The sequence below is a fragment of the Rhinatrema bivittatum genome, chromosome 14 (assembly GCF_901001135.1).
Source record: "Rhinatrema bivittatum chromosome 14, aRhiBiv1.1, whole genome shotgun sequence".
Classification (NCBI taxonomy): Eukaryota; Metazoa; Chordata; class Amphibia; order Gymnophiona; family Rhinatrematidae; genus Rhinatrema; species Rhinatrema bivittatum.
Window position 1 is genome coordinate 14,384,937 of NC_042628.1, and position 18,125 is coordinate 14,403,061.

General features: G+C 47.4%; 1 protein-coding gene across 17 annotated transcripts in view; it reads right to left on the reverse strand.

The window, feature by feature from the left end:
• SUN1 (Sad1 and UNC84 domain containing 1) overlaps positions 1-18,125 on the reverse strand; it is a 106,586-nt gene that overhangs the window by 42,181 nt on the left and 46,280 nt on the right. For 7 of the 17 annotated variants that reach the window (XM_029577084.1, XM_029577093.1, XM_029577086.1 and 4 more), the window contains 5 exons: positions 16,623-16,652; positions 16,346-16,540; positions 2,883-3,005; positions 2,116-2,199; positions 1,649-1,759 (listed from right to left, as the gene is read on the reverse strand). In XM_029577084.1, coding sequence (XP_029432944.1) covers positions 1,649-1,759; positions 2,116-2,199; positions 2,883-3,005; positions 16,346-16,540; positions 16,623-16,652 — 543 coding nt within the window. The remainder of the gene's footprint in view (positions 1-1,648; positions 1,760-2,115; positions 2,200-2,882; positions 3,006-16,345; positions 16,541-16,622; positions 16,653-18,125) is intronic. The other 10 variants (XM_029577095.1, XM_029577090.1, XM_029577099.1 and 7 more) reach the window with 7 other exon arrangements.

The window sequence follows — 18,125 nt, forward strand, 5'->3', positions numbered from 1 at the left end:
CTATGAACACAGATTAAGAGTGTATGGATACATGCTCTGCAGAAACACCAACTAATATTTGCAGCAAAAGCACTGTCGAAGACCAAGATAGCTGATAAAGCTTTACTTCTAGAAGTCCTTGGGGAAACACGTCTGAAGTGGGAAGTAAGCAGCTTAGAAGCATTTTGTATAGCTTTCTATTTATTGTGGTATAACCCTATAAAAAAGACTAGAATACAATAGTGCTTCAATGATGTGAGAAAAAAATATATCAGGAATAATTTCTCATTTGGCTCAAAGAGAAAGGCATAGTTCCTCATTTTCATAGCTTTAAATGTATCTAACATGTACGTTTGCTCTGGTATCCCATCATAAATGTAAAATGGCATAAGGCAACTTATCAGGGAAGGCACAGGCCTGAGGATTCTGGTGCGTATGCCACAAAGGCGATTTGATGAGTCTTTTAAAAAAATAAAAGAAATAAAAATCTTCAAAATGCACAAACCTCAGGACAAGAGGAACAACTGAAAAAGCCAATATTAAGTTAAAAAAAAAAAAAAAAAGTGGCCACTATGCTGAAGCGTCCCCTTTCAACAGATCCAGAAGATGGATGCTGCACAATAGTTGCAGACGAAAGATTGTTAAGCTGTGTTATACAAGCCTTTATCTGTGGGGTTCTGATATCGGTCAATCACAACCCTGGCCAGTCCTATTATACTTGCATCAGCTTCCTGTTTGCCTCCGAGGTAGCATCGGAGAGAAACAGCAAGACGACGGATGCTTCAAGCTAAATTCAGCTGTAGGTGCGACTGATAGCCGAGACCCACACAGTGCTCAGCAGCTGTGCACCTACATTTAAAACAAATACATTTTCAGCCAGTGGGCTACTGGCTAGAACAGCGAACCACGAGCCTACAGAAGTTCTGGGACACAAGTTCAAATCTCTGCTAATACAGAGTTTGAGGCCGGAAAATTCACTTCATCTACTTGCAACTCCAGTTTTGAAAACATTATTGGGCGATATTGCTACTACCACCTGTTCCTTCAACTGCACTTTGATAGTTCACAGCTCTCAAAAAAAAAAAAAACCGCAAAACAAAACACAAGGCCATTTGGCCCAAAGAGAGATGTATGCATGTTCCTAACCTACTAAATTGCGGAGCTTAATTAAATTCTGTTTTCATTAAAGCACTATTTAATCCAAATTAACAACAATTTTCAATGGTGGACAAAGTGTTCAAAAGTTGTCCCTCCCCCTCCAGAACATGGATTATTGCGAGAGAGACTAAAAGGAGAAGGCAACATTATAAAAGTTATTACTACAATTTTTCTCAGTGGATGTTATCTTTTTAGAGACGTACTGCATGAAGCTGTTAATGTATTTGCAAAACTCTGCATAATACTGTTATTTAAAAAGGAGAAAAAGACTGGCTCTGTGGCCAATCCCTGAACACCAGATAATAAGGGTCAGAGTCCCAATCACGGCACTGGAGACACAAAAGCCAACATGCAGTTTTGTTTCTGCTTTGTCTAAAGCCACGGTTAGTAGGGTATATTATTGATTTTTGCACAGCAAAGCAAAACAAATTAGAGCAATCCATACACAATTCATTAGTATTTCTGATGAAGACGAGAGGGAAAGCAAAAGAAGAAGAAGGTGCAAGTCAACCTGCATAAGAAAAGATGTGCCAAAAGGTCCTTGCTATCCTTTTGGACCTGGAGGACTGCATGTGGACTGTTGTGTGTGTTTCAAGATGCTTCTTCCCTTTACAGTCATCACCTGTTGGTTGTGGTAACAAGCAGTTAATGCCAAGGATCCGCCAACAAAGATGAAACAAAAGCAGGGAAAGAAAAATAAAATAAAGTGCACAGAAAGAAAGCATTTCTCAAAATGACAAATCTGCCGACAAAGTCCATATATAAGGTATCGGTTGCAAAGGCTGTCACAGATGTATCAAACAGAGTGATCTGTCGGAGTACTGATTTAAGTTTGAACATAAAAAGAGGTAACCAATGCATGTGATTGGATATAATTATTAAAATATGTTGAGCATGGAAACCAACATCCTACTGTAACGTCAAGACCTGCAATCCCAAAAGCAGCAAGACAGTACAATGTAATAATGCCATACTTACACAAAGATTCCCCAATTACACCGAGCTGGCCATCCTCCCTGAGAAACTCTTGTACATTCATACTGCCACAGAAATTCGAATGAGCTGCAACACACACATGCAAAAAGAGAAAAAACAAACAAAAAAAACCCCTTACATAAAAAAAAAAAAAAAAAAAACACAACACAAAGTATAACCATCTACGGAGTCACGCGGCTTCCATATTTCCATGTAGCCTAGACAACAAGAATCTACGCTACCCCTGAAATTTGTTTATGCATTAGTCAAGTCCACCTGCAGACACCATCCAAAAATTATTCAAAGCTAGGAGCAAGGCTTTATTTTGCTTTATGAAAATCACACAAAAAAGGGTTTACATGAAAGCACACTTTCGGCATAACTGCCTGCAAAGAAATAATTAAAGAGAGACACAGCTGGTTTTTAAGCCAGAAGAGGGAAAACGTAGATTTAAAAATATAACTAACTAAAAGAAGCCAGGGCTGCAGGCCATGTGAGCACTGTACATAAGATAGATAATACCTCGAACATGCCAACATAAAATGATATCAAACACCAAATGATTAAATAAAAGCCCCAACAAAAACGGCACCAAAATGCAGCTTGAGGTAAAGCAGCAGTGAGAAGGCAACCCAACCTCCGCAGAATAAGAAACCGTGATGAAAAAAAAGAAGAGAACCCCCGCACCAAGAGAAAGAAGGCCCAAAGGGTTTGATCTTTAGCTGTGGTGGGACAGAGACAAAACAGCTTTAAAAATAAAAATCAAGTACCTTTCATTTCAGAAAGAGGTTTCAGCAAAACCGTTTGAAAAAGTTGTATGAAGAGCCACGTTAAGGATGATGCAGTGTTTTTGACCAGGTGAAACGTTCTAGTCAGGTAGAAAGAGATGCCTCCTATTGAGAAAGTGTGGATACAATTATTTACCCACAAAAAAAATAAAAAAATAAGCCCCACACCGCACAGACTGGATTAGGCCTCAGATTGGTCACATGCACCCGCGTAATGTTGCAGGTGATAGGAGTCAGGTTTAAGATATTTGCATTCGGCTCCTCTTCTCATCACGTGTGATGGAGGATGGGATTTTTTAGGCTATGCACCAATACCTACAGTAATGCTTACTAGCATTAACTCCCTGGCAGCACCCCCCCCTCACGAGCTTGACACATGGAGGCCTTGCTGCATGAAAGCCTGTTTCCAGGTACCCGTGAGCTTGCATTTCAGAGAAAGAATTTAAGTTGCGCCACTTTACAAGAACCCAAACACACTTTACTTAGTGTTTGGGTACTTGCGGCCTGGACTGGCCACTGCTGGAAAGAGGATGCTTGGTCTGACCCAGTATGGACATTTCTTATGTTCAATTTATGAATCAACTTACAATTTACTGTGCAGCAATTGTAAAAAGAACCCACCCTAATTAAAATCAAACTCTCGGGGAAGAGCACTGGATACCAGCTTGTAATGGGACAATATTTGAACACTTCCCTGTTTATTGTACATCTGTACATGGACTCATCAGCAAGCCCAGAACTACTTAAACGCCTTCAGCAGTTTAATGATCGCTCCCAAACAGCAGCAGCTCAATGAAGTTATATGTAAGATGTTATGTTAATTGCACACAGAAAAAAAAGTCAGTAAAAAATTTCCAGAAAAAGCTTCTGAGCTTGCATAGGCAGGTCCAATGCCCTGATCAAATGCCAGTCGGTTTCATTATTAGCAAAAAGAGAAAGTGATAAAGAACAAGTGGCAGCAAGGGACAGCAGGAGGGCTGCATGATGCCACCGAACTGCTGGCAGGAGAAAACGTTTCTGGTAAGCAATTTCACGTCCTCCGACGCTGTAAGCCAACAGAAACGCAGCCTTAAAGAGGGCGGAAGTTGCACTTTATTCTCAAGGCTGCACCTTGAGTTCCAATAAATCTTGAGAAGAGGCAGCGGCAAGACAATGGCATTTAGTGAACGTCAGGACTAAACTCTTACACCGCATCCTTGAAGTCTCCTGTAATGCAGAAGCCGAGCTCACCTGCATAGCATGGGCTCTGCCGTGCCCCTCTCAAAGTCAGTCCCACGAAAAGGACAAGATGAGAAATCTGCTACTTATTCAGAGACTAGATGAAAAGGCCCATCAAAAATGACGACTGGCTGACGTGGGCTTCCTAGTGCTCCCAATCTAGGCGGCCTGCACAGACCCCGTTACTCTCGCTGCTTCCCTAGTGGTTTCATTCATCCTGTGCCTGCGCAGGCTGCTGCCTCTCCTGCTTTCAAAATGTACAGATGGGACGCACAGTGCTTCCACCTCAGCAGGCTAGCACTGGTTGCCACCTTCAGGCCTGCCCTGCCCAGCTTCATCACTGCGGCTGAACTGTAGACAGGCAGAAGGCACGTAGCTCCGCGCACCATCCACTGGGCCAGTGAGAAACATGGAATGTGAACAAACTGCCTACTGTATAACAGGGCATGACGGTGTAATTTTCCCCTGTAAACACCAGGTTTGTTGGTGTCAAAGTTTCAGGGACTTTCTCAACCTTTAGTCTACTCCAGACAGAAGGTGACAGATCTTTTTGCAATGTAATTTATATAAAGACATTTAAAAAAAAACAACAAACTGCTTGCCAACCATTTCAGGCCACCAAAGGACCACCACTCAAGGTGGTTGTATGATATAAAAAAAAAAAATAATTACAGAATCAGAACTATTCTCAGCAAATTTAAAAATGGACAGCACACAGAGAAAATGAATAAAATAAGAAATCAAAATCGTAACTTGGACATACAAAATACCCAGAAACTCATCAATGATGTTCAGTTTCTCCTTAAGTGCGAGAAAAATGCCAGAAGGATAACAGATGATGAAAGCAGAAGTTCAAGGCCACATTGGACAGAAATATAGGGTGGATGTAAAGCACCGGCATCCTGTTTTGAGGAAATTTAGTGCAAGGGGAATAAGTCACCCAGACCTGCAGCTCGCTGCAACCACTATCAAAAATATGACCTTTGAGGTCAAATATGTGACCTCGTAAGAATACAGAAGCTTAAAAGGCAGCTTTCATCAACTGGATTAAACCCATGCTGTCGTAGGACACTGCAGCATCCTTTATGGGGGAGCATACGATGACGAAAGCTCTGCACAAACATGGCAACTCAAGGCAGCGCAGAAATCGGAGGTGGGGAGGTTGGCAAAAGAAAATTAGGTTCTTACCTTTTGCTAATTTTCGTTCCTGTAGTACCGAGGATCAGTCCAGACTCCTGGGTTTTGCCCCCCCTCTAGCAGATGGAGACAGAAGTTTATAAACAAAAAACTCCGCCTACATATAGGCTGGTGCCACCTACAGTCTGGCAGTATTACTGAATGTCAAAGTAGCAGGATAACCCGCAACAATAACCCAAAGAACACTGAAGATTACCTCCAAACTAAGCCAAACTGACGCTTAACTCCACCCAACTGGGTACCGAACTCGAGGTAACCAACAAACAAACATATTTCAGCAAAAAACAGCACACAGACCACACATCCTCTCCCGGCAAACAATCGCAATACTGGGCGGGACTCTGGACTGATCCTCGGTACTACAGGAACGAAAATTAGCAAAAGGTAAGAACCTAATTTTCTTTTCCCTGTACGTACCAGGATCAGTCCAGACTCCTGGGATGTACCAGAGCTTCCCTTACTGAGGGTGGGAGCCGGAGAGGCCTGCTCTAAGCACCCCTTCTCCAAATCCCGATGGCCCTGGCGCCTTCACATCCAAACGATAGTGCCGGGCAAAAGTATGGACTGACTTCCAAGTGGCCGCCCTACAGATCTCCTCTGTAGGAATATGTTGGCATTCCGCCCAGGATGCCGCCTGGGCGCGAGTCGAGTGGGCTTTCAGACCCACCGGCAACGGCTTCCCCGCCAACAGATACGCTGAGCGAATGGTTTCCTTCAACCAACGAGCAATTGTAGTCTTGGAAGCCGCTTTACCTCGCCGGGGACCACCATGGAGGACGAACAGATGATCGGAGACCCTGAACACATTAGTACTCTCCAAATAGTGTAACAAGACGCGCCGAACATCCAGCTTCCGCAGGTCCCTAGCTAAGGGATCCGAAGACTGTCCCTGACCGAACGATGGCAACTCCACCGTCTGATTGACGTGAAAAGACGAAACCACTTTTGGTAGAAAGGACGGCACAGTACGCAAGGAGACTCCCGAATCCGAAATCCTCAGAAAAGGCTCTCGACACGACAGAGCCTGCAGCTCAGAAATCCGCCGCGCCGATGCCATAGCCACCAAAATACCACCTTGAGCGTCAAGTCCTTAAGAGTGACGTGTCGCAGAGGCTCAAACGGTGCCTTACACAGCGCTTTAAGAACCACATTCAAATCCCAAGACGGACACGGAGGACGAAACGGAGGGCGTAACTGTTTTGCCCCCCGAAGGAAACGCACCACATCCGGATGCTGCGCTACCAAAACTCCGTGCACTCTCCCCCGAAAAGATCCTAGCGCTGCCACTTGCACCCGCAAAGTACTACAGGACAGGCCCTTAGCCAGCCCCTCCTGGAGAAACAGCAGAATATCCGGAATAGTCGTCCGGGTAGGCGCTGTGCCGCGATGCACACACCAAGTCTCAAACAGTCGCCACACGCGCATGTACGCCAGAGACGTAGACTTCTTTCGGGAATGCAACAGCGTGGACACCACGGAAGGCGCGTATCCTTTAGAGCTCAACCGCTGCCTCTCAAAAGCCATGCCGCTAGACAAAAGCGATGCACCAGGTCGAAACAAACGGGCCCTTGATGGAGGAGATCCGGCAGAAACGGAAACCGAAGTGGCCCCTCGACCGCTAGATTTACCAGATCCGCGAACCAGGGCCTTCTTGGCCATTCTGGAGCCACCACGATCACCTCCGCCGGATGCTGCTCTATGCGACGCAGCACCCGTCCGATAAGCGGCCACGGAGGAAACACGTAAAGTAACACATCCCTCGGCCACTGAACTACCAGTGCATCCACTCCTTCCGCCAACGTCTCCCGGCGACGAGAGAAAAATCGAGGAGCCTTTGCATTGCGGAATGTGGCCATCAGGTCCACCGCTGGTGTGCCCCACCGATCGCAAATGAGCCTGAAGGCGGCCTCCGCGAGCTCCCACTCCCCGGGATCCAACCAATGCCGACTGAGAAAATCCGCCTGGACATTTTCCACCCCGGCTATGTGGGAAGCCGCGATACTGCTCAGATGGGCCTCCGCCCATATCATCAACGACCGAGCTTCTGCCGCTACCGGCTGACTCCGGGTTCCCCCCTGACGATTGATATAAGCCACCGTAGTCGCATTGTCCGACAGAATCCTGACGGAACGCCCGCGGAGAAGCGGGAGGAACTTCACCAGAGCCAATCGCACCGCTCGAGTTTCCAACCGATTGATGGACCACGACGCCTCCCGAGCCGACCATGTTCCCTGAACCGCTCGACCGAGACAGACTGCTCCCCAACCGAGCAGACTGGCATCCGTGGTAACCACCGTCCACGACGGAGTTTCCAACGAAACCCCGCAACTCAAGTTTTCCTGGCAGAGCCACCATGGCAAGCTGTCTCTGGCTTCCTGGGTCAACGGCAGGCTGAGGAAAAATTCCTCCTAAACCGGGCTCCACCGGGAGAGCAACGCGGACTGCAAGGGACGCATATGTGCAAACGCCCATGGAACTAACTCTAGCGTGGAGTTCATAGAGCCCAAGACCTGCAGATAGTCCCAGACCACTGGGACCGGTTTGTTCAACAACCTGCAAATTTGTCTCTGTAGCTTGAGGATACGCTCTTGCGTTAGGGCCACCGTGCCTTGACACGTGTTGAACACCGCCCCCAAATACTCCAGGGATTGCGACGGCACCAGATGACTCTTGGCCAGGTTGACCACCCAGCCCAGTGAGCGTAACAGGTGCAGCACCCGCTGAATCGCCAGCTGACAAAGAGTCCTCGACTTGGCCCGAATCAGCCAATCGTCCAAGTATGGATGCACCAACAGCCCCTCCTGGCGGAGTCTCGCCGCCACCACCACCATAATCTTGGTGAACGTGCGCGGAGCCGTTGCGAGGCCAAATGGCAACGCTTGAAACTGGTAATGTTGTCCCAGTACCGCAAAACGGAGAAACCGTTGGTGCTCCCGTCGAATCCCAATGTGCAGGTACGCCTCTGTGAGGTCCAGAGAGGCCATAAACTCTCCTTTTCTGACCGACGCGATCACGGACCGCAAAGTTTCCATTCGAAAACGCGGAACCCTTAGACACTTGTTGACACTCTTCAAGTCGAGGATGGGACGAAACGTCCCCTCCTTCTTGGGTACCACGAAATAAATGGAATACCGGCCCTGTCGGAGTTCGCCGGACGGAACCGGAACGACGGCCCCGAGGTCGCGCAACCGCGCCAGAGTCTCCCGCACCGCCCGGCGCTTTTCTGAAAACCCGCAAGGGGACACCAGAAAAGCCGGAGCCGGACGGCGTGAAAAATCTAACGCGTAGCCGTGTTTTATCACCTCTAGGACCCACTGATCCGACGTAATCTTGGTCCATTCCTCGTAAAACCGGCTTAACCTGCCGCCAACCGGAGGAACCGAGGAACGGACCGGCCTCACTTCATTGTGCTGGCTTACTGCCCTGTACAGCCTGACCGGCACCCGGACGGCCGAAGCGACGCCCACGAAAGGACTGCGAGTACGATTGTTGGCGGGCCGCACCGTGACGGAACGAAGAGTTCGATCCTCTCGCCGCACGAGTTCTACGGCCCCCACGAAAACGCGACCGAGCGGCTGGAGCACCCCGGAAGCGGTATCTATCCTCCGGTAAACGGTGCGCTTTATTCTCCCCCAAGGATTCTAGGATATCCTCCAACTCCTTACCAAAGAGCAACTTCCCCTTAAAGGGAAGAGAGCCTAACCTAGCCTTGGAGGTACCATCCGCCGCCCAATGGCGAAGCCACAATAGTCGCCGCGCCGCTACTGCAGAGACCATGGTCCGTGCCGAAGTGCGCAGAAGATCATAAAAAGCGTCCGCACTATACGCGATGACCGCCTCCAAACGACTCGCCTGTCTCGCCTCCTCTGTCGATAGAGACTCATTCGCCAACAGCTGCTGTGCCCAGCGTAAACCGGCTCGCAACGAAAAATTACTACAAACCGCGGCCCGGATACCCAACGCCGAGACCTCAAAGATACGCTTCAGTTGAACCTCTAACTTCCTATCCTGTATATCTTTGAGAGCCGTACCACCCGTTACCGGGATGGTGGTCTTTTTGGTAACCGCCGCCACCGCCGAATCAAGTTTTGGCAGGCGCAAAAGTTCCAAAACGTCCTCCGGCAGTGGATATAATTTATCCATAGCCTTAGCTACCTTGAGTCCCAAATCCGGAGTATCCCACTCCTTTAACATCAAATCCGATGCCGAGAAATGTAGTGGAAACGCCGACGAGGGACCCCTGAGGCCCAAGACAACCGGATCCGTCTGACCCAGACGAGATTCTACCTGGGGAAGTGGGATTCCCAGTTCCCCCAGGATTTCCGGGATGAGGGGCCCTAGCTCATCCCTATGGAACAACCGAACTACCTTCGGATCGTCCCCATCCGCAGCGTGCAGAGTCCCTGCATCCTTAGGCTCCAGCTCTTCATCCCCCTCAACCCCCCTCGGGGGCTGGGATGGGCAGTCAAGATCCTCCTCCGGATCCGCCAGCGCCTCTGACTCTGACGAGGAGAGCGAAGGCCCCTCCGCCCCCCTGGAACGAAGAGGCCTTGGTCTGGGCCGGGGCCTAGACAGCCCCCCTCCCCCCGTACTGGATTTTGGGGCCTTGACCGCTGGCGCTCCGCTCTCAGAAGCCGGGACCCCGGGACCTCTCTTCCGAGCCAGGCGGCGAGCTTTAAACGCCTTATGCATCAGTAACACGAACCGCGAGTTAAAGGAGGAGTCCGATGACCCCTCCTCCTCTTCCCCATCCTCGGGGGAATCATCCGCAGGAGACCTGGACCCTAACGGCCCTTCTTCGCCTCCAGACACCCTCTGGGGGGACAAACGCGGTGGGTCCCGCACCTGAGCGCTGGTCTGCCGGCCCGCGCTCACCTGTGCTGCCCGCGCTGCGAAAATGGCCGCCGTTCCCGCCGAAAACGCTGGCAAAATGGCCGCCGTCCCTGACGAACTCGCCGCCGTCCGCTCCGGGAACGCTGCTACCTCGCGGTCCTGTCTACCCCGCCGAGACGCCGAAGTCACCGCCGACCCTCCTTCTCCGCCGCCCACGCACGCGGAACAGAGGCTGTCGCGCGACAGCCTCCCTGCCGCGGACCCGCAGGCCCTGCACGATGCCTGCCGAGGCATCTTCACACTGCCGCGGCGAAAAGGAGGCGAACGGAGGCAGAGAGAGAAGAAAAAAAAAATCAAGATTCTCCCCTGATCGGCGGGTCCCAGCCACCGCGAGCAAGCACAGCCTAGCAAGCACAAGCACACACAGCACACACACAGCAGACAAAATAAATGAGAAACAAAAATTTCTTTTTTTTTTTTTTTTTTTAACTGCTTACCTCGTATCCGGAGCCGGCTGGGGGGAGTGAGCCGGGACCCCCGGTATCACCCCCAGCCCTGTGGAGCCGGTACGTGGGGCTCTCCCACTCCTCGGCTGCCTCTACCAGGGGGAACAGTCCCCTCAGGACCCTAACTTCCCCTGGGAGGCGGGGATTGGGACCAGCAGGCAAGCCTCTGCGGTCCCTTCCCACTAGAAAACAAAACACCAACCTTTCCTACCTTTTCTTTTTTTTTTTTTTTTTTTACAAAAAAAACCACCTAACCAACGTAGGCCTAACACAGACTGTAGGTTTTGCACCCTCTCCACCTGCTAGGAGACAGAAGAATACTGCCAGACTGTAGGTGGCACCAGCCTATATGTAGGCGGAGTTTTTTGTTTATAAACTTCTGTCTCCATCTGCTAGAGGGGGGGCAAAACCCAGGAGTCTGGACTGATCCTGGTACGTACAGGGAAGAGGTGTTTCTTTGGACTGGTGATGAGTGCTAAGCCGAAGCTAAACATGTCCCAACAATTTTTTTTTAAGCCTCAAATGGGTTGAGGGTCTAAACTGATGGGGCTCAGCAATTCAGAAGAGCTGCTACAATGAATACAGAGTGTTTGATGCAACGATGACAAAAAAAAAAAAAAAATGGCCAAAACGCCTAACCAGGAACAAAAAAATAAATCAGTAAGAAAGTTATTCTCCAAGCAAAAATAATGCTTGGAGAATAACTTTCTCCAAGCATTATTTGGAGATCCAGAGAAATTTCTCCTTGGATGATGGGCAAATCTGGAAGCATGGTAGTTCGTTAGGTGTCATGCAGGTATCTAGCTATGCATGCTTAAAAGTTTTTTTCTGGAAGCTCTCTATATTTCCCAGATACGAGTCACAGAAACTACACGCATGCCACAGACGATACATTTAAAAACAACATTTCTGAATCGCTCTACCCGATTGAGAAATCGCTCACAGTGATCACTTGTCAGAGAAAAGGCTAGAATGAAAGTGATCTCACACTCACTGAAGTAATTCCCCAACATGGTTGCTTCCAGAGCCATAAGTGAAATTAAGGCAAGCAGCTTAAAGAAATGATATGCAGTGAAAACTCCATTATCCAGCACTCAACCAACTGAAAGCTCAACTATCTAGTAGCTAGCAGTGTAGTTTTTTGTTTGTTTTTTTTAAACACATTTGCAAAGGGTGGGCACTCCCATGGAATGACAAATGCACACACGCACTCCATTACATATCCATAGCACTACTCCGAGCGCTGGGTGAAGGACGATTACTGGGACCTCTGCCAAGAAGGTTTAAACATAAGACACAACGTGGGCAAGTGGGAGCAAAAAAAGAGCACTCTCCATTAACTGGCATATTCAATTAATCGTCATGGGAGATGAGGCTTTTGCTATAAGCAGGAAAATTCAAAATTTATACAGGGAAAGCATCACTGCTTCCTATGCGTATGTAAAAAAAAATAAATACAACTCTCTTAACCAGGGCCGGTGCAAGCGAAATCTGGGGCCCTAGGCAAGCTTTTGGTCATTCACACATCCCCCTGACAATTATCGGAGGCAGCTCCAGCACAGCTCTCCCTCCTACTGGTGATAGTGGATCCAGCACAGTGCTCCATTGTTTGGTAGTATTGGATCTGGTCCAGCACCCCCTCTGGATCTCATGCTGGCAGATTCTGCCGTCCCCAAAATCTTGGCGTTCTAGGCAATTGCCTAGTTTGCCTAATGGAAGCACCGGACCAGATCTTAATCCTAAGCAACTTTACCAACACAAATAGTACTGAACTTTTGTTTAAAAAAAAATAAATAATAATTTTAATGCCTCCAGTGCACTGCTGCATGTGCTCAGCTTTAAAGCACATGAACTCTGCATTCTTTTAGGAAACAAGCTCACTAAGCTAAAAAAAATGGTATCCAAGAAAATGCAAAGGCTGAATACATAATATGCGAACATACACAGTGCTGGGTCTCTGCCCTGCCTTTCACAACAGGGACGAGTGTAAACTGTCATCTGTCTAAAAGATCCAAGCGGTTATGACAGTTTTATATAATTTACTACCAATTTACTTTTTTTGGGAGTGCTGGAAGAGGGGGAAGAGAGGAGAGATTATGGATTTAATCATCTCTGAATCCACGGATGCTCAACAGAATGCTTGGAAACAAGGATAGGACTGACCAACAGAACCACTATTTTAAATAAGGATACATTTCTGAATTCAGAGGGATTACGGCCAATATTTTGGGACTAAACCCAATCGTTCTGGACTGGTGTAGCAGAAAGAAAAAAAACCTATATAAAAATGTATCTGTGGAGGGGATCCTGTTTGATTAGTGAACTACCTACAATCCGGTGGGGTGCTGGACCCGAGGCACCATGGATTCACCAGGGAAAGGTCCTGTCAGACAAACCTGATTTTTTTTTTGATTGGGTGACTAGAGAATTGGATTGAGGAAGAGCGGTAGATGTGATCTACTTGAATTTCAGCAAAAAACTTTTGATACTTTCCCATTAGGAGGCTTGTGAATAAAACGAGAGACTGTTGGGAGTAAGCGCCAAGGTGGTGGCGAGGATTACAAACTGGTTGATGGATAGGAGCCAGCGCGTAATGGTAAATGGAACCTGCTCTGAAGAGAGAGCTCTGTTAAGCAGAGTGCCACAAGGATTAGTGTTGGGACAGGTTCTGTTCAATATCTTTGTGAGCAACACTGCGGAAGGGATAGAAAGTAAAATTTGCCTGTTTGTGGAAGACACTAAGATCTGCAACAGAGGGGAGAAGCCTGAAGGAGTAGAGAGAATGAAAAGTGATTTTAAAAAGCTGGAAGAGTGTATGAAGATTTTGCAGCTGGGATTCAATGCAAAGAAGAGCAGAGTCGTGCATCTGGGGTGTAGTAATCCAAAAAAGCCGTATGTGATGGGGGATGTAAGATTGATGGTGCACGGCCATCAGTGTCTGGAGATCTGAAGACGGCAAAACAATGTGACAAGGTTGCCAGCTAAAGCCAGAAGAATGCTGGGCTCCAAAGAGGGTGAAAATGCCCTTGTACAGGTCCTTAGTGAGACCTCATTTGGAGGTCCGTATCTCAGTCTGGAGTCCATATCTCAAGGGGGATAAAGAAAGGATGGAGGCGGTCCAGAGAAGAGTGACCAAAATGGTGTGGGTTCTGGTATCAGAAGATCTATGAGGAGAGGCTGAAGGATATGTATATGCATACCTTGGAAGACAGAAGGTGCAAGGGATACACGATACAGACCTTCAGTTACCTGACAGGTTTTAAAGATGCACAATCAAACCTTTTCCATTGGAAAGAAATCAGTAGAACTAGAGATCATGAAATGAAACTCCAGGGAGGATGACTCAGAACCAATGTCAGGAAATATTTCTTTACGAAGAGGGTGGCGGATGCCTGGAATGCCGTTCCGAAGGAGGAAGTGAAGACGAAAACAGTGAAAGAATTCAAAGGGGCATTGGATAAATACTGTGGATCCCTAAAACTAGAGGATGGAAAAGAAGAAAAGAGTGCATGGGGGTAACTTGCTGGTGCGGTGGTTACTACCCTTAACCAATAAGCCTACATTCTGTTAATGCTACGCCATCATTGCTTTCTGCTTCAGCAGCAAGGAGCTACAGGGAATTGAATTCAGGCAGCAACCAACGAGGGACCTGACTTTTATAGTTTGGGGAAACTGATAAGCAGGGGGGTAACCTGCATGGATGGCAGATACTACCATAAGCTTGCTGAGAAGACTGATGGTCCATTTGATCCTTTTCTGCTGTCATGTCTATGTTATGTTAATGCTAATGAAATAAAATAGATTACACAAGTGCTGACTCGAGTGGGTTAATACTGACAACCACACCCACCTGCCAATCACACTGGTAGATTTGAAATTTAAATAAATATAAAGCCCCCTACGAGATTTGATGGTAAGAAATTGAAGATGGCCTGAATGTTGAATTAACTTTGGGAGTATAAGAATTAGAGAGGACAACGACAGAGCCTGGAACAGCCTACCAGTTGAGGTGAAGGGAGGCTGGCACTTGTAATGGGCTCTAGGCATCTTAGGAACAGAGTTAAGAGACCCTGGTAACACAGCAGGCCACAACTCCCCAGAAATTAAGCAGCAAGTCCACAAGGGATCTAGACAGCTGGATGTTTGTGCAATGGGCCTCACTGATTTTGGCGACTGCTTGGAAGTTACAGGGCTTGTGGATAAGCTGAGGGGAGTCTCATGGGTTTGGAATCTTCTACTCCACTGCCTGCAAAACTGAAAAACCAAAAACGAGAAAGAGAAAAGAACCGACTCGGATAAGAAGCAGATATCCTACAGGCAGGCAGTCTTAGCTTCTATGGCTAGCAGCTGGGATAGCTCCTTGGCAGTACAGAAGAGAACAGAGCAGACTGTATGGGCCAGTTGGCCTTTTTTCTGCCAACACTGACTATGTTGCTATGTGAGACTCGGTATTGATCCAGATAGAACAGTAAAGCCTTTCTACTGTACCCTGAACTGTATTTTTCCTCCCCACAACTGCAGCGAAGTCTCAAACTTTCAAGATCTGCGAAGGATCTGTTTTTTCCCAAATGAGAGGGATTCAAGTAATTATGTCCATCCCCCCCCCCCCCGAACAAAGTCAAAATAAGACAAGCCTCCCAACCAAGGTCAAGCATGCTAGGAGGTAACCATTTAATACTGTGCTGAATTCAGAGGTGAGATGAAGGTTCCTTTAAGAACAGGCATTAAAGAATATGCATAAATCAAATCCAGTTGTGCTCAGGAACTACTCTAAACCCGACAGTTGTGCTCTATTCCTATACAAAGTCAGTCACTTTGACTGAAAGTAGTTCCAGAACATGCTCATTCTAGTTAACACCCTGCAAAAGGCAAAACCCAGCACAGTATATGGAAATGAACATCCTTCCTGATATTCGCTACAAGAGCGATATTGTGTTTTCCTTTCAGTCGCACTCAGGCAAATTGCTGTCTGAACTTTAACTCCAGGCATTCCTTGGCAACCTTTTCAATACCCGAATTGCCCCACTTGTCTCCAAAACCATTCACCACGCAAGACAGAACAAGTACATAGTCAACCATGAAAGCCACACCTACACACTGAAATACCATATGCATGTATTCATAGTGGAAAACGTTGAAAGGAGGGCACCATGGTGAGGATTTATCCACATCTTTCAACGCATCGAACAGGCTTGGCCCTTTAGCTCGCCCGTAGTCCTGCATCATGTCTGCCAGGGTAGAATTTACTGCAGAAAGCACTGCAAGTTTCATCTCTCCAGGAGGCTCCCCTCCCAGCTCAATCTCGAGTTAACAGCACAACCAGCAGAAATAAGGGGTAAATAACTGGTAGGAAAGAGGGTGAAGGGGGAACACATACAATTGGCCTCAAAAGTGAAGCATCACTTAAGCGCCAGACCTTAAAATCGGATTGTGCAATTTTTCTTTAAAAAAAGAAAATAGTAACCAGACATTTTGCATTTAATAGACAGTGGCTGCCAACTTTCAGCTCCCGGCCGACAAAAAAATGAAAAAGGAAAAATATTGACCAGTCCACTAAATAATAAATTCAGTCACTACCCAGGAAGACGTAAGATTAGCTTCTATCTATTAAACAGCTCTCAGCTGGAAGCAAGAGATACATTTACTGTTCTTGTACAGACAAGAATTTATTTCAGGAAGGAAATCCCTTACTGGACTTGTGCCTCTGGCTCCTATCCCTGGAGTATACTCTTGAGGATGCCATTTGCGAAGCAGAAAACGCTGTAAGGACGTCCTGCCTGTCGGAGAGCAGAGAACAGTCGTTGCACAAATAGCCATTGTTCATGGTCGTCTGCGTGTCTGTTGTCTTGATGGCACCATTTCCCTGAACCTCTGCCATGTCCCCACCTGTTGCAATGGAAACAGAAACGTGAAGGATCTCTCTTCTCGGCATGTCACAATCGTAACCAGTAACCATGTGACAATTTACCTTTAGCGTCACCGTCGTCATCATCCAGACCTTAAAAACAAAAATAAAAACAAAACACAGGCTGTTTTAGGCAGAAAAGAAACAGATCAGGATGCTTGGCAAATTATGATTGCACTTATCAAGCTAATCATCGACTGCCAATACGGCAAGAGTTACTACCAATTGCTGCAGGAAGGATAAGGCATGAAAGAAAAACAAACATTCAAATTTGTGGTGAACTGCTGTACCCTATCATAACTTCATGTGGTGGCAATCTGCATTTACGTCTGTGCCTCTTACAGATGAATACAAGAAAATAGCCCACCTTGCATTTCGTCCAGTTGTCTCTTGGAGAGGTTAGCACTAGCAGAAATTCATACATCCATTACTTTGTTCACACCTAGCACCCCCCAAAGCGTTCCAGTTTAAAGAGTTACCCTCACCTGTGGGGTCATTGCCCTGGCATCCGGCCTCCTAACGGAGCCGCTACGCGAGTGCCTGTATCTCTTTGCTGGGAATTATGCTTCGTGGTTCCCTATTTTGCTGTTAATTCTGATGGCCTCAAAACTACTTGATGAATTCTTCAAATGGGGCACTTTAAAACACATATAATACCCCTAGGTTTTGCTTCTGCTCTCACTTCATTTTTTTTTTTTTTTGCAGCTAAGGGATCCACTGTGTTCATCCCATGCCCTCTTACAGTCAGTTACCATCTTAGCCACCAGGAGGGCCATTCCACACATTCACCACCCTTTTTGTGAAAAAAAAAAATACATTTCTCAGCACTGCTCCTAAATCTGCCCCCTCAGAGCCTTGTATCATGACCCCCTTGTTCTAGAACTTCCCTTTCACTGAAAAGTCTTACCTCCTGTGCATCATTAATTCCTTTTAGGTATTTGAATGTGTCTATTATACCTCCTGACTCATCTCTTGAGGATCCATACTTAAAATCACTCATAGGGCTTTTGGTGTAGACATCATACTATGTTCTTGCAGAGGTATGGCCTCCAAAATTGGACACAGCACTCCAAGCTGAAGTTCACCAATGATCTTATGCCTCTCCCAGTGCACCTTGCCATTCTTTTTCCTCTTCCCACTGCCCGGTCACACTTATTTGCTATCTTGAAGTAATTTGAGATCGTCACCAAGATTTCTTTCATGCTTTGGGGACAGGCCCGATGTGACCGGGTTTGCATACCATGCATTTGCACAGGGCGGCACACCCATGGGGGGATGGCAGCAGGCTGGCGGCAGCAGGAGAAGCCACGAAGCCACCGGCGGAATTCAACCCGTCGGCGGCTGAAGGAGAAGAGGTCGCAGGCGGAGCTCAACCCGCCGGCAGCTGAAGAAGTCCGTGTTTGTATGTGAGCGCACACAGCTTTCCACTCCCCTCCCCCCCCAAGCAGGAAGGCTGTTGGGCCGTGATGAAGTTCAACCCACCATGGTCAGATGACAATAGGTGGCCCTGTATGTATGTGCCTGTGTGACATGTAGGCTCTCACAGGCACACACACAATGTATCTG